Source organism: Thermobia domestica, chromosome 15 (assembly GCF_964235325.1).
Source record: "Thermobia domestica chromosome 15, izTheDome1.hap1.1, whole genome shotgun sequence".
Lineage (NCBI taxonomy): Eukaryota > Metazoa > Arthropoda > Insecta > Zygentoma > Lepismatidae > Thermobia > Thermobia domestica.
The window spans coordinates 193,395,943-193,411,384 of record NC_137468.1 but is presented as its reverse complement, the minus strand read 5'-3'; the positions used below and the strand labels follow the sequence as shown (position 1 = coordinate 193,411,384).

At 35.1% G+C, this 15,442-nt stretch overlaps 1 protein-coding gene across 1 annotated transcript in view; it reads right to left on the bottom strand.

Annotated features, from left to right (window-relative positions):
* Positions 1-942, bottom strand: part of LOC145671777 (uncharacterized) — a 52,866-nt gene extending 51,924 nt beyond the window's left edge. Inside the window, exon 1 of the mRNA XM_081740984.1 lies at positions 670-942. Within this exon, the coding sequence (XP_081597110.1) occupies positions 670-942 (273 nt within the window). The remainder of the gene's footprint in view (positions 1-669) is intronic.
* Positions 943-15,442: the final 14,500 nt, after the last annotated feature.

Here is a 15,442-nt window from a genome sequence, read left to right as displayed (position 1 = left end):
TTAACCTATAAGAAAAGTTATCGCAGTAACATTCAGACCTCTGATGATAAAAGGATCCATCGTTTTCAGAACAATATATTCGCCTAATTGTAAGTCCCGACGTCGTTCTTAGTAGTTTTCCGGGTAGGGAAATACTTTTAGTTCATACCGTGATTTTACAACTGGAAGCAATCAAATTTGAATCCAAATTTTTCAGGCTTGTTAGGCATACATTACATGAATTTGCATCTCATCTTAGTAGAGAATCCACACAAACACTGTCGTGGGTTTTATAGTGCCTGATACAATTCTCAATGAATAAGTTCTATACAGATGCCAAAGCAAACTTGTTTGCTTTTAGCCTTGAAGAGCTAGGGCATTTTTCACCAAATCGAAGATACTTCGTTCAAGAAATGCATTTCTTTCCATAATCTTTCTGTAAAACACTGGTACATAGCTTACCTTTTATAGTTCCTTTACGTATATATCTGAAGCTACACGAAATATCAAAATTACTAGAAATGAAACGGGTTCTGTAATTGACAGTAGCCAAAGAGAATCTTGACGCTCTCTGAGCTTCAACAACGGTACATTTCAGAATGATACTCAACATTGTTTCGTCTATTTACAAGCGAAAAGCACTACCAAAATCATCATCTTCAATATGATGTAACGCATAATATAACAAACTTGTTTTTCGCGAAGGATGTCGTGTGAGACAGTATGCCCAGCATTGTTCTGTTTGTCCATTTTACTCCAACGCGTCCCGTGAGCTCCTATAAAAATATTTGATCGATTACTTCTGGAAACTTCTGTATCTGTTTCCTTCCTCTTATCCGAAGAAGTAGCTTCAGACACTGCATTCTCGCTGTCTTCATCGAAGCAGTCTACCTTCTCTTTTTCCAAACGAAATTGATTTTCACTCAAATCTTTGAAAGTACGTGACATTTTATTAGGTCTCATGTTGCTTTTGTAATTATTCATATTTACCTTCAAGACAACTTTTATTTCTACAGGGAACAATGTTACCAACGAGATACGAACATTATTGAAGAAGAAAATATATTCAGAGAAGTGCCATATATCTTTTTCCTTACAGCAATGAAAAGCAGAAATAAAATATTTCAAATAGCAAACTCGTTGGAAAAAATAATGTAAAGTATTTCAAAATTTATTATTTCCAACAGAGGTACTACCATATAGCGTACAACCTATAAAGCAGTCCACATCAACAGCAAAATATAGAATATTAAAAGAGGCAGTCAAATTGACGGTCTGGTCCTTCTAGGGGTATACAAGAAAAATATGTATTTATTTAAAATAGGCAAACAATGTTTATATGCTATATCAAACCTCTCTTTGAAATAATAAAAGTCCTAAAGTATGGTTGCGTCAGTCAAAGAAATGTATGAGATATAGAAAATTGTTTTACGTGATGCCGTCAAAATGACGGCTTGGTCCTTCTAGTGTTAAGTTAGAAAAAGGCCTACACTTAGTACATATAAAATTCTAATGGGTAGACTCTATCTGTCCTGTGAGTCCTCAACCCTCGCCACTGTACATAAGTATGAATTTACGTAAGTTGAGGAATAGCTGAAGCCGCGCCGCCAAGTTCTGAATAAGTTTGAGGTGCCTTGTCTAGGAAAATATATTTCGATCTCAAATACTCAAATAAAAATATAGGGTTACTGGAATGTCTATGCAAACAACCAATATAATTTGTCGCACAATATCTGTATAAAAATGACTATGTATAAGACATTATTATAGGTACGAAATAAGAAGTGCTGTGAGCCAGGGTGAATACCATTTTATTTTCTCTGAAAATCAGAGAAAGATTCGAGAAATATTTATAAGTTGAATTTACACAAACAGAAATAACATTATATGGTATATTGTCATTAAATAGTGTTATATATAAATGTGCTGTTACAATAAATGCATTTCACAGTTCGTAAGTTTAAAAGAAATTTACAAGGGCAACAATTTACTATGCCCTTGAAACCATGTTATGTTGTAGACATTGTAATCCTGAGAAAAAGTCTCAACAGGCACAGCAGCAAAGAATGACGTTTGGCCACTACAGGAGCACTTTTTAAAAAAGAACAAACCTAAATGGTAATCTGGATTTCCGTGGGATCGCTTGAAGCCGCGATATGTTGTACATATTGTGATCCTGAGAAAAAGCATCATGAGGCACAACCAACAATCACTGACTGTTTGTCCACTACGAAGCCACTTTTTTTGAAAGCACTAGAAGGTATCGTATTCTGGATTTCGGTTTAATTGCTTGAAGCCATATGTTGTTAATACTGTGATCCTGAGAAAACGTCTCAGTGGACATAAGTATACCTACCTATCGCTGACAGTTTGGCCACTTCAGGATCACGTTTTCTGACAACAACAGAAGGTAGGTATTCTTGGTTTCGGTGGAATTGCTTTAAACCGTAATATGTTCTAGCTATTGAAATCTTGAAAATAAATCTGAATGGGCATAACTTTTAATCACTGACCATTTGGCAACTATGGGGCCACATTTTTAAAAATAGCTGAAGGTAAGGATATTCTTAAACTTTCGTTGAATTGTATGAAGCCCTGACACGTCCTATTCCACAACCCGAAAAAAGGATAGGCAAAGTAGCGGCTAACATCATTTAAGCATAGACAACATTCCGATGTTTATCTTGTGCACAAAGGAAAACCCTGCAAAGTCCTAGACAATTTTTCTCAGGATTACATCTACAACATCACAGTTTCATTCATTTACGCCAAAATCAAAAATAACGTTATACCCGGCTATTTTCAAAAATATGGACCTGTAATGGCCAAACGGTCAATAATTGATTGTTTTGTCCATTAAGACTTTTTCTCACGATGAGAAGATCTACAACATATCACACTTTCACTCATTCTTACTGAAATCCAGAAGATCGTAGTACATGGCTGTTTTCAAGAAAGTAGCCCTGTAGTGACCAAACGATTAGTGATTTGTGCTTGCGTTCATTGAGACTTTTCCTCAGGATAACAATATCTACAGCAGCTTCAAGCAATTCCTCCGAAATCCAGAATACCATTAGCTTCTGATCTTTTTAAAAAAGTGGCCCTATAGTGTCCAAATGGTCAGTGGTGGATGGTTATACAAATTGAGACTTTTTCTCACACAATATCTACAACATATCAGTTTCAGTCATTTTTAGCGAAATCCAGAATATCGTTATCTTTGGCTATTTTCAAAAAAGTGGCCCTGTAGTAGCCAAACGGTTAGTGATTTGTGTTTGTGCCCATTGAGACTTTTTTTCTCAGTAACACAATATCTACAACATATCACGGTTTCAAGCAATTCCACTGAAATCAAATTTCCGTAAGGATTGTACGGGATCATTTTCATTTCGAAGGGATCCATTGCGCCCTGAAAACCCTTTTCTCGCAAAAACGACAAAACACGTATTTCCTAGTTTGAAGTCATCTTTCCATCGATAGAGTTTCATTTCTTTAATATGGCACTTTTAATCAAGAGGACCCTTTTTCGAAAGGTGGATCCATAGCCCTCTTAATCTATTTTCCGAGAGAAACAAAAAAATTGTCGATTTATTTTCGGTCTAGTATATGTATGTGCTAAGTTTGAAGAAAATCGGATGACGAGTAACCCTTGTGAAGCCATCTCCTTTACACTTTCACTTTCTGGACTTGACGGGTTTTTGCCCCAACGTCTTCATATATTCTTGGAAACTTAATTCTTGAACAGAACGAGTATATCGTTCCTACATTATTACCCTTTTCCTTATATATGAAGAGAGATGGTTGTTCAGTGGTACAGCCTTACCTCTGATGCGAAGGGTTCCTGGTTGGCTCCCCGACCAAATAAGTTTGTGTTGGAGAAAATAGTGTCCATGGATTTTTTCGGGGTACTCTCATTTCCTCCACATTTTCATTCCACCAGTATATTATTTACTTCCCTTATCATCGTGCAGGAATGAATATTGTAACCAGCAGTGACAATAGATTTCTACAACTTTCGTTTACAATTGAGGAATAAAGTATTGGGTGAAAGTTTTCACGTGCTACTGAGTTAAGATAAAGAAAACTGCTTCTCTATATCTGCTACCGACTTTTACAATAGTGATCAAAATTGAAACTGGAAATTATAGATATTTACAACTTCCGGTTAGAATAAGGGATAAAGGTCCAGAAAAATATCCTTAGGATGCTAAATCCATATCAAAAAGAATACTAGTCATATCTTATCGTTTCTACTCGATGGAAATCAATACTCCAACCAGAACTAGTAGTAAAATGGTATTACCTGTGATTTTAGTAGAAAGAAGGGGTGTAGTGGGAACTATAACACTGAATCAATTTCGAAAAGCAATTTCTCGGTAACTATTAGCATCTACTATTCTATGATGATCAACTTTTAAACCAGATATGGTTAATTTCCACCATTTTAGATTTAAAAATATGGTTAATGGAAGCTATAGCACTTCTTCGGCTTTGTTGAACAGTTTTCATAAAACGCTTCTCGCGATTTTATACCAATTGTGCTACAATATATCTGCCGACCAGGCCTGCTCTGCAAAACTTTTGTTGTTAGTAATCCAAATTTTGGGGCGCGTCCCACACTATAAGATTCTACGTTTATGTAGTATTCAATCGGTGTTATTCTACACGCGATAATACGATGAGTAATTGTAACTATATTGTAACTATACATATTAGAAAAAGCAATAAAATAGATTGCTTTTTTAACGAAAGAAAGAGTATAGATGAAGTGTAACATCAAATCTGTATGCAACATCAATAATTTCTCTGCTAAATAAGTATAGATTTATTTACGAGGTGTACAAACGTAAGTCAAGATACAAAGTTGGAGGTGGGAGATCCGGATGCTGTTGACCACTGCTTGGATGCGCCTCTGATGTCAACAGAGGAATATGGCGTCGTTTGGAAGTCTAAACAAAGAAGATAAATACTTATTTTTCGATAAGTAAGGTAAACGCGCCGGATTTCGACAGGTTAAGGACCTTTTTCAAAATCAATTGCCTATTGTGACCATAATATTGGTCGGTGTTGGCCCATTTTTTTCCTTGAAATGTCCAGTCTCTACTAATACTAAAAGTCACTTCAAGGCTCAAATGCTAATGTTAATTTTTTTTTATGAAACTGGAACTCGCCAATGGAACCCGAATTCGACACACTTCACCTGGTTTCGACAGTTGTGGTATCTGAATTCGACACCTTCAATTATATCCATGTAAAATAATTAGTCGGCATTATTAGTAGTAGTAATCTCTTCTCAGCTTCAAATATTGTTTTATTATTATGAAGAAATAATCAGACGGACAAAAGAACACAACTTAAATTTTCTGAACTGAGTAGTTATTTCGATGATCCTCAATTCGACATGCTGGAACCTGATTTCGACATTCCATGTCGAACTGAGGTTACAACTATCGGAGAATTATGCAACAAATAGCTTTATGAAAGACTTTGAACATACTTGTACGTTTAGATATTCAGTTAAAATTATATTTGCACTACTGAGCATGAATTCGACAACCTTGTCGAAATCTGGTTCACGTTACAAATAAAGGCTCGTGTTTTCGACAACCCCCCGTTCATGTTACATCACAACCTTTGTCCTTACAGAAGAAAACAAAACGCACTGATTGAAACTCCTTTACAACATTAAAGTACCACTATTTGCTTGAAGCAAACCTAACTTTAATAAAAGTCTTACGAAAATAACCTGTCGTCTTATGATTTTCTTAAGATTATGTGTTTTTTCTCGAAGAGTGTATCACACACACAACAATGTACTTCTTTTCTCCATGCGTATGACTCATCTACTGTAACCGTGCTTTTGACACGAGAAAAGACACTCCCATAATGTTGCCACTTCTATGAACAATCGCAGGGATGACATCTTACGCTTATTTCAGAACATTTAAGCACAGGTATGTCGAATTCGGGTGCCTGTCGAATTCAGGCGCGTTTACCTTATATAAACCTGATTTTATGCAGAAACTAATTCGTTATAGATTGTAATCAGTCGCCTGTACTCCTTCTCTATCATGGATTATTCTCTTTAAAAAAAATCCTTACCTTTACACTCTTATGTTGAAGTATTATCTTCTCTCTTTGTACTATTATATATAAGTTACAGATATCCAATGCTGTTGAGACCACAAAAGATTTAAAACTTAAAATTGAAAATTTCACAAACGTAAAGCACATAGTTTTTTCTCATAAATTTCATTATTTTCACTATAATACTCCGAAAAAGAAACGTGTGCCAAGAATCTTGATAAAAGTGACCGTAGAAACGTCCATCTATCCCTTGTATTTTTCTATAGCGAGACTAGAATAAAACTGGTCCTAAGAGGCAGTTCTAGGAGATATACTACAATGGCTGCCTGGAGTGAGAAGGGAGGGTGGGCATTTGCCTCCTTAAATTTTTCAGATGTTTCATTTCTTGGAAGTACATTCTAACAGATTTTTTTAAAAATTCATACTACAGTACCCGGTACTTCATATATTAATTTTGAATAAAGTAATATGCTGTGTTTGATTTATATGATTATTATGTGCACGCATATTTCAAAGCGTGTGTATTCGCGATTGCACTTGTGTATTGGTCTTTTGCCTCCTCGATGCAATCGGTTTTTTGCCTTTCCTTCGAAAACTCCTGCGGGCTTTCCTGTATACAACAATAAAATTTCGCTTTGCCCAGACAATAACTGTTCTGAGTCGCAATGTAAAAATACAGGTGACTTTCAAACTATGGATTTCAATATTGAAACCTGAAGAAGTAAATTTATGACTTCCTTTTGCAGCTTATTGATAAACTCGGAGATGGAACTTATCCACTGTATGCTAAATCCTTATCAAAAGCTGTTTCGTGTGACCTCTTACAATTAGTACTATATTTAAATCAAGATTGGAAGTTGGACCGGTTCTTCTGCTTTCAGCATAATTACAGCTCAGATTAAATATATTGTTGGAATCTTAAATAGTTAACAGAACAAGTATATCATTCCTACATTGTTACCGTTTTCCTTATATATGAAGAGAGATGGTTGCTCAGTGGTACAGCCTTAACTCTGATGCGAAGGGTTCCTGTTCGATCCCCGACCAAATAAGCTTGTGTTAGAGAAAATGATGTCCATGGATTTTCTCAGGGTACTCCCGTTTCCTCCCACATTTAAATTCCACCAGTTCTTCCATCATTATTCCCTTGATTTAATCATCGTATAGGAATCAATATTGCAACCAGAACTGAGAGTAGATTTGTACAACTTTCATTTACAATAGAGGAATGACGTATTGGATGTAATTGTCCTTCCGGAACTGAATGCATATGAGGAAAAGTGGTTCTTGTTATCTATGGTGTTGGTATCTGTGGTTCTGGCTATCTACGATTCTATGGTAATTAACTTTGAAACCAGATATGGTTAATTTCAGCCACTTGACGTTTGTAAAGATGGTTAATGGAAGAGATAGTCATTCTTTTTGTCTTCTACAACCCTTTCCATAAAACGCTTCTAGCCATTGTACACTAATTTTGCACTAATATATCTGTGGGTGGGGTGAGGTGCGTATTCAGTCACTCTTCTTGGGAGAAGTTGCATTTTTAGGGGTGAGGGATCCAATAATAAAGAAGATACTACGTTTATGTAACATTTAGCTGCTGTTATTCCACCCGCGACAAGACTAGCAGTTGTAAATGTTGCTACCTATATTTCTAGAAAAATATATAGAAACAGATTGATTTTGTAAGGAATGAAAAAGTATGGACGAAGAATAACATCAAATCTCTATGCAATATCAATGATTCCTAAATGAGTATAGATTTATTGAGGAGGTATACAAATGCAAGTCGAGATCCGAAGTTGGAGGGTGGAGTTCTTGACCCTTTTGACCTCTGCCTACGTTAGATGCGTCCCTGCTGTCAACAGATGGATATGGCATCGTTTGGAAGTCTAAACGAAGATAAATACTTAGATTTGGATAAGTATATAAACCTGATTTTATACAGAAACAAATACTATTAACAATACTGAAGGTAAAGAGTTTCGTTATTGTATCTAATACTAAATAACTTCTTATAATTCTTTCAATTACTCGCTACTATCCTCCCTGTGTATCAACAATCCATCTGATACTGCATGAATGAATAATTAGTGTGTACATATAAAATCTGTATATTAACTTTTATTCTTGATTCATTATACATGTGTTACAGATATCCAATGCTGTTGAGACCACAAAAAATATAAGAAAGAACACTGAAAATTTCACAAGCGTAAAGTACATAGTTTTTTCTCATAAATTTCATTATTTAGACTATAATACTCCGAAAAAGAAACGTGTACCAGAATCTTGATAAAAGTGACGGCAGAAACTACCATCTATCTCTTACATTTTTGTATAGTAAGACTAGAATAAAACAACAAATCTAGAAGAGGTAGGCATAGGAGATATACTACAATGGCCACCAAAAGAGAGAGTGGGCAGTTGTCCCCTTAATTTTGTCAGATGTATCATTACTTGGAAGTACATTCCGTTAGAAATTTATTTAATTTCATACCACAGTACTTCATGTATTAATATTAATTATTGTAGTACTGAACTATATTTTATTTACTGTGGCTAGTAAGCATTATGTGCGTTTCTTTTATATGATTAGGCTATAATGTGCACACATATTTCAAAGTGTGTTTATTCGGGATTGCACTTGTGTGAAAGGGCGCCGATTTCTCTATGAATTTCGGGGTGGGCATTCAGATGCAGAAGGCATATATGAGGATTTTAAGACAAATTCCATTCAAATTATGCCAAATATCGTATATTCTTAAATGCAATAAGAGGGCCCACATGAGCTTTGGGATGGCCAGGGGCCCCCTCGGCCCCCCAGGATCGGCGCCCATGCTTGTGTGTTGGCTTTTGCTCCCCCATGGAATCAGTCTTTTGCTCTCCCTTGGAAAGAACCTGAGGGTGTCCCTCATACAACACCAATATTTCGCTTTGCATTTTGTAGCTGCGGATTCTTTGAAAATTTCCATTATATTTATTTATGAATGTTATTGTAAAATTTAACCTACAACAAGTAACTTCATTTTCAATAGGAATGTTTTATTATTATTTGAATACAGGGATGCAAATGGACAAAAATTTAGATGCATTTTTCCCACTAATTCGTGTAATCATATTACCTGCAGTCAGGGGTAAAAGTGGATCTGAAAAGGTAGTGGGACATTAGGTAGCTGCATGACGTCACGCCGTCCCCTTGCCTATCTTTGCCTATTGTAATTTCTTAGAAACTGGGGGGGGGCGCAGTAGATAAGTTTTGGAGGTGGAAGGACGGCGTTCCCGCTCGTTACCCCTCATTTTTACCCTTTCATGTAGTGAGAATGACTCTATTGACAATAGAAGCCGACTACACAAATGTCATCTCCGGGGCTCAAGCACAAATGGTAATGGGAGATTTTAAATTGGTGCTGAGCACCAATTCTACTCTTCTATTTCCTTTGGCCAGTATCCTTTGCGAAATATTTGAAAAGTTCAAGCTTAAGTTTGAGTTTTGTTCAATACAATGTTTAAGTAATTGTGCTCTTTTTTTAAAAAAAAAAAAAAGAAAAAAAGAAAACTGCACCTTTGCGGTTTAAAAATAATTTTAGTGTTCATTTTAATACAGTAGCCCTGCCAGAGGAAGATTCCCAGTTGTTGTGTTCATTTCTTACTCTTTTTTTTTTATAGTTACCATTCCAACAGACTAAGAGAGACGGTGACGAAGGTAATGAATGAAATGGCGGATTAAATAAAGTGGGAGGAAACATGTAGACCCACACAGTCAGTGTTTGGTCTACAAAGTCCACTTATCAACAACCGAAAACGAACCTGAAACCTCATGGACCAGAGTTGAGCCCTCTACCACTAAGTCACCACCCGTATACATGTTATGATTTTATTGTAAGTACTGAAGCATGAGCTCACACTGAAATAAGTAGCAATATCAATTAGGAGTATGCCATGTGAAGAAATTTCACTTCTATTGCGTCTTATATTTTCTTTGTTAATATTGAAACCGGAACAGGCAGGAAATTTCTACCACTTCCGGTGTTATCAGAGAAAGATTACGGAGGAGATAGAATCTATTCCTGGGGTGCTTTCATGGCGTAAAAAACATCTGGGAAACAAAATTTTAAGTCAGGAAAAGAAGTACATTTAATATATGTAAAATTCTGTTTCGTTACTTTAAAATAAAGAGATTTGTTTACTAATTTGAATAAATAATTGTAGGATATTGTTTATTATTTGCTATATTCGAATGTGCATAGTTCATGAGAATCCCTGAATAATTGAAATGGTTTTACGGTCCTCGGTAAAAAAATAATACTAATTCAGATGCATCTTAATTATTATTATAACAAGTTAGATAGAATTGAAAGAAGGTTACAGAAATTATGAATTAAAGCAATTAAGCCTGTCCTGGAGAAAGATCTCCATGCACGGAGCTTCTTGTGTATCGCTTCTTAGCATAATTAAATGAAAGTTAGTTACATGATAATTTGATGGTGTAAGCTGGGGTTCATCCTGACAAGGTTTTTCCAAATCTAATGGTCAACTAACTATGCCCGTTCTGACTTACCGCCTGTTTACTTATTGTTTAGTTTAAATACCTCTGGTTTTTGGCTTTTCACCTGTATACGTTCTTTGTTTTGTTTTTGCATTTTTCTCATTTTCACTTTCATCTTTTGACTTCACTTCCTTGAAACTTAATTTGTTTATGGAAATTCAGCTTGTATATTTTTTATTTTTAATTTAAAAAGCTTTTTATATACATTGATGTGTTTGAAAATTACATTACAATTCGAAAGGGTAGACCTCGTCTACTCACTCTACCCTCAACTCTCGCCACTATATTTAAGTATGAAATTACGTAACGAGATCTAACTGCTGCGGCGCCGATTTGTGGATAACTTTGAGGGGCCCCGTCGAGGGAAATGTATTTCGTTCTCACATGCTCAAATAAAGATACAGAGGTACTAGATGTCCAAGCAAGCTTCACCAGTAAAATTTGTCGCACAAAGTCTCTTTAAAAATGACTATCTGTATAAAAGATTATTTAAATTACGAAATAACAAATTGTGTGAGCCAGAATAAACAACGAGATAATCAGTTAGAGAATTATTTATGAGATGAATTTACACAAAAAGATATAGCGGTATACTACGATATATTATCGTTAGATAGTAAAAACGAAATGTGCTGTAAAAACAAAAGTATTTTAAGGCTTTATTTTTAAAAAGGAATTCACAATGGCAACACAATAGTTCTGGCAATCAACTAAGACTTTTCTGCAACGATAGCTATATTGGTTGTCGTGGAAACCACAAATGTAATCAAAGTAATAAGTACTTATTTATCAAGTGTGATTACTGGAGATATGGCAAGCACTCTTCTGAGTCACAATTTAACACTATAATTGACTTTCAAACTAAGAAGTTTAAATACTCAAACCGGAAACAGTGTTGCCAGACCGATCAGTTAGAAAAGCAGAAGACTCGAAGATAAAAAAGAGGAGAAAGCAGTACCCATAAAGTTGCGGAATTTGAGTGCAAATCCAGGAGGAACAAAAAAAAAATGTCATTCTTAAGGGGAAAGTGGACAAACAAGCAGTTCAGAATTCGTTATTACTTTCATTTCAAAATAAAACAATACATACAAAACATAAATTTGAATTTTAATTACTTCATGATAAGTTTCATAAAGAAAATGTTATCCGATAATTAGGTAATCTTTTGGGGGTAGAAAGACCCTCATGCCCCCTTTACATTAATGATGTTTGATACATACGTGTGTGAAGTAAGACGTAGGGAAAGAGCAAAGTGGGGTGGGAAAATGTCTTATCATGCACCTAGCGATAGTGTAGCTATATGATACCGGTACACTCGAAGGTGATCGTGACGTAAGACGATTTTTCGCTAACGATCGTGGAGAGGTGATCTAAGTTACTCTTCCAACCCAAGTCCCAATCTAAAACAACATATACTCGTAAATCTTACAGTAAGTCATAAAGATCGCCAACCATCATGCATATACAAAATGACGCATAGTTGTATTCTTGTATTCTATTATATACAGCAATTCTCTATAACTATATGCTCTACGAAGCTTTGTGTATGCATACAGAAAAAATTCCTTTTCTTATGCAAGGAAAAATATGAAAATTCAATATTAATAATAATATATTTCTTTATCTTCTCGGAGTAGAGAAAAAGCAGGAGGTTGTTCACTTTTCATTTTCTTCCGCAGTAGATCAGTAGAACGTAGAAAAAGCAGACATCTCCTTCAAAATCAGTAGCTCTGGCAACACTGACCGGAAGTATTAGTAGTAAACTGTTACTACTTCCGGTTTTAGTATAAAATTGAGGGTGTGATATAAACTATAACACTGAATCAATTTCGAAAAGCCACTTGTCAGTAACTATTAGCGTCTTGTGTTCTGTGGTTATTAACTTTGAAACCGGGTATGGTTAATTTCTGCCACTTCAAGTTTGAAAAGAGGGTTAATGAAAGAGATACTACTTTTTCATTTTTCTTGTTGTATTGTTTTCATAAATCACTTTTGCTATTTTATATCATTCTTGTTCTGATATAACTGTGGACTAGTAGCACACCCAGAAATTTTCGTTCGGAAAAGTAAAATACTGCAAGACTAGAGACATATGCAAGGGGTGCGTCCTGGGGGTCCTGACCCCCGAATTTTCGACTTTTCTGTAAACTTAGCCTAATTTTAGGGGCAATTTTAGGGATTTTTAATATAAAATACCCTCATATTGAGTTTGGACCCCTCCCGAAATAAGTTCCAGCGTACGCTACTGTACAAGACTCTACGTTTATGTAATATTGAACCAATGTTATTCTACACGCGACAAGGCAATGCGCAATTGTAACTATTGCTACCTTATTTGTAGAAAAAAACAAATAGAAATAGATTGCTTTGTAGTACTAAATGTGTATGCTACATCATTTATTTCTTTGCTAAATAAGCACATATTTATGAAGGAAGTGTATGTCGCATTACATTTGACTTGAAGTTGGACTTCTCAGAAGCAAAGATCAACATATATGCCGGGCCGACAGTTTTCCTAATTATACTATTGAAACATCTGATGCGTTCTGTAGACTAAGGAGGAGGTTTTCAAATAGTGGTACATTTGTTCCAATGTAGTCAGTAAGAGGGGAAATAATAGAGGGGAAAAGGGAAATTTTCCGAATTTTCCACCTAAAACGGGAAATTATTATTATTTGGCTGGAAACACTGTCATCAGGTAGCCACAAACAATTTAAAAATATACCTTGGTACATCAATAATATATCCGGCAAGTATCATGTCGATATCTAACAAAGTAAGCATGAAATTTAAAAATATATATATTTCCTTCTACCTCAGAAATTCACTATTTTCTTACTATTTACAGAACATGGCTTATTATATATGTCAACTGTACTTCCCCTAATTATTCTACTGAAACATTTTATGGTGCGTTGTTTTGGACAGGGACGAGGCTTTCAGACAGTGGTACGTTTGTTCGAATGTAGGTAACAAGAGGGAAATAATGGAGACAAAACGACTTTTTTTTCAAAATTTTCCCCTAAAATCTTATGTTTTCTGTAGCTGGCAACACTGCTATCAGACAGACGAAAACAATCTTAAAATAAACATTGTTACACTACTAATATATCCTACACGTATCATGGCAATATTTAAGAAACAAAGCTTCTAATTACCAAAAAAAAAAATAATAATAATTTACTGTAAACATAAAAGTAGGGAAAAACTAGAAAGATCAAAGATTAGAAGCTAAATACTAATTTTTGTGCTCCCTTTAATTATGCATTGTAGCTGTCTGTATCTTTTTTTGTTCAATAAGGACCAACATTCTGCTGGTGTAAGTTGATTTGCGCTCGAACTTACAGGTACGGACTTATAAAAAAAATCAAAAATTTAAATTTTTTGCCCAAAATTTAGGGAAATTTTTTGAACAAAATTTAGGGAAATTTTATTTTCCGTAGTTGGCAACATTGTGCTCGGTCGGTCTAATTGATGTCAACAATTGGTATTTGTTGGATGTCAACAATTGGTATTTGTTGGATGTCTACCTGACAAGTCTTAAGGAGATCTCTTTACAACTAATGAAGCTACGAAAAGTGAATTCGAAATTCGAAAATTCTCTAATTTTTTATTTTGGACTGAGAGGGAAGATTTCAGTTGTGTTTTTTTTCTTTTAATAGTTTACCTTCCCACATTTATGCTCCGAGGCTGAAAGAGACGGTGATGATGATGGTAATGGAAATAACGTGGATTAAAGAAACCAGGAATAAAAAGGAAACTCCAGAGAAAACATACCCACATAGTGTTTGCCCATCACGAAGTCCACTTGGCAAGAACCAGAATCGAACCTGAGACCTCAAGTACCAAAGATGAGAGCTCCCATTAAAGCCACCCCGATAGACGTTATGATTTACCTTATAACCACTGAAGCGTGAACACACATTGGCAGAAGTAGTAATATTACATGTATACCACGTGAAGGATTTTGACTTGAATGACGTCACATTTTCTCAATTAATATTGAATCCGGAACTGGCATTAAATTCCTGCCACTTCCGGTTTTAGCAGACAAGAATTAGAGTTGAAATAGAATCTATTCTTGGGATGCATAATTGACTCCAAGTAACTGCTTCTCGCTATCTATTACCATGAGGAGCTTGCTTCCAAAATGTGCTATATCACACTTGGGATTTTTTTCCCAGGAAACTGAAAAAAACAAATATGATCATTAAATTTTGCTGTAGGATAGTGATTCAATTTTATTTAGGTAAAATATTTTATAATTTATTTTACTGATACATAATTCGGTGCATACATGTACTTAGTAATTTTTAATAAAATATTTAAAATTTTAGAAATTATGGATATAGTACCTTTTGGGTTTATATGTGGATATAGTATATTTTGATACTAAATAGAATGGATATATTATGTTTTGATGCTAAATAGAGTGGATATAGTATGTTTTTAAACTAAAATTATAGAAGAGGGTAGTGCAAGATTATATTTTTAAAATACTTTCTTACAAGATAGTACATTAAAACCATACACTCTGATATTTTTTATTACACGAGACAAATGCATATAAGTTCGCAATCTATTTGTGTCGTTTCCATGGATGTTCTGGAGGTGTTTCAGCACAATAATCCCACTCGTCTTGATCACTATATTCTTCTTCTTCACTCGATAACCCTAATAGCAAAGACAGCTTGCACACCGCTTGCTATAAGCTTGAATTGCAAGTTGGTCATGCTTGCATCCAGCTTCATTGGAAAACGTACAAGCATACCGCAAGCTGGATTCCAGTAGTGAAACTACATGGGGGCAACCTTGCATTCAATGTTC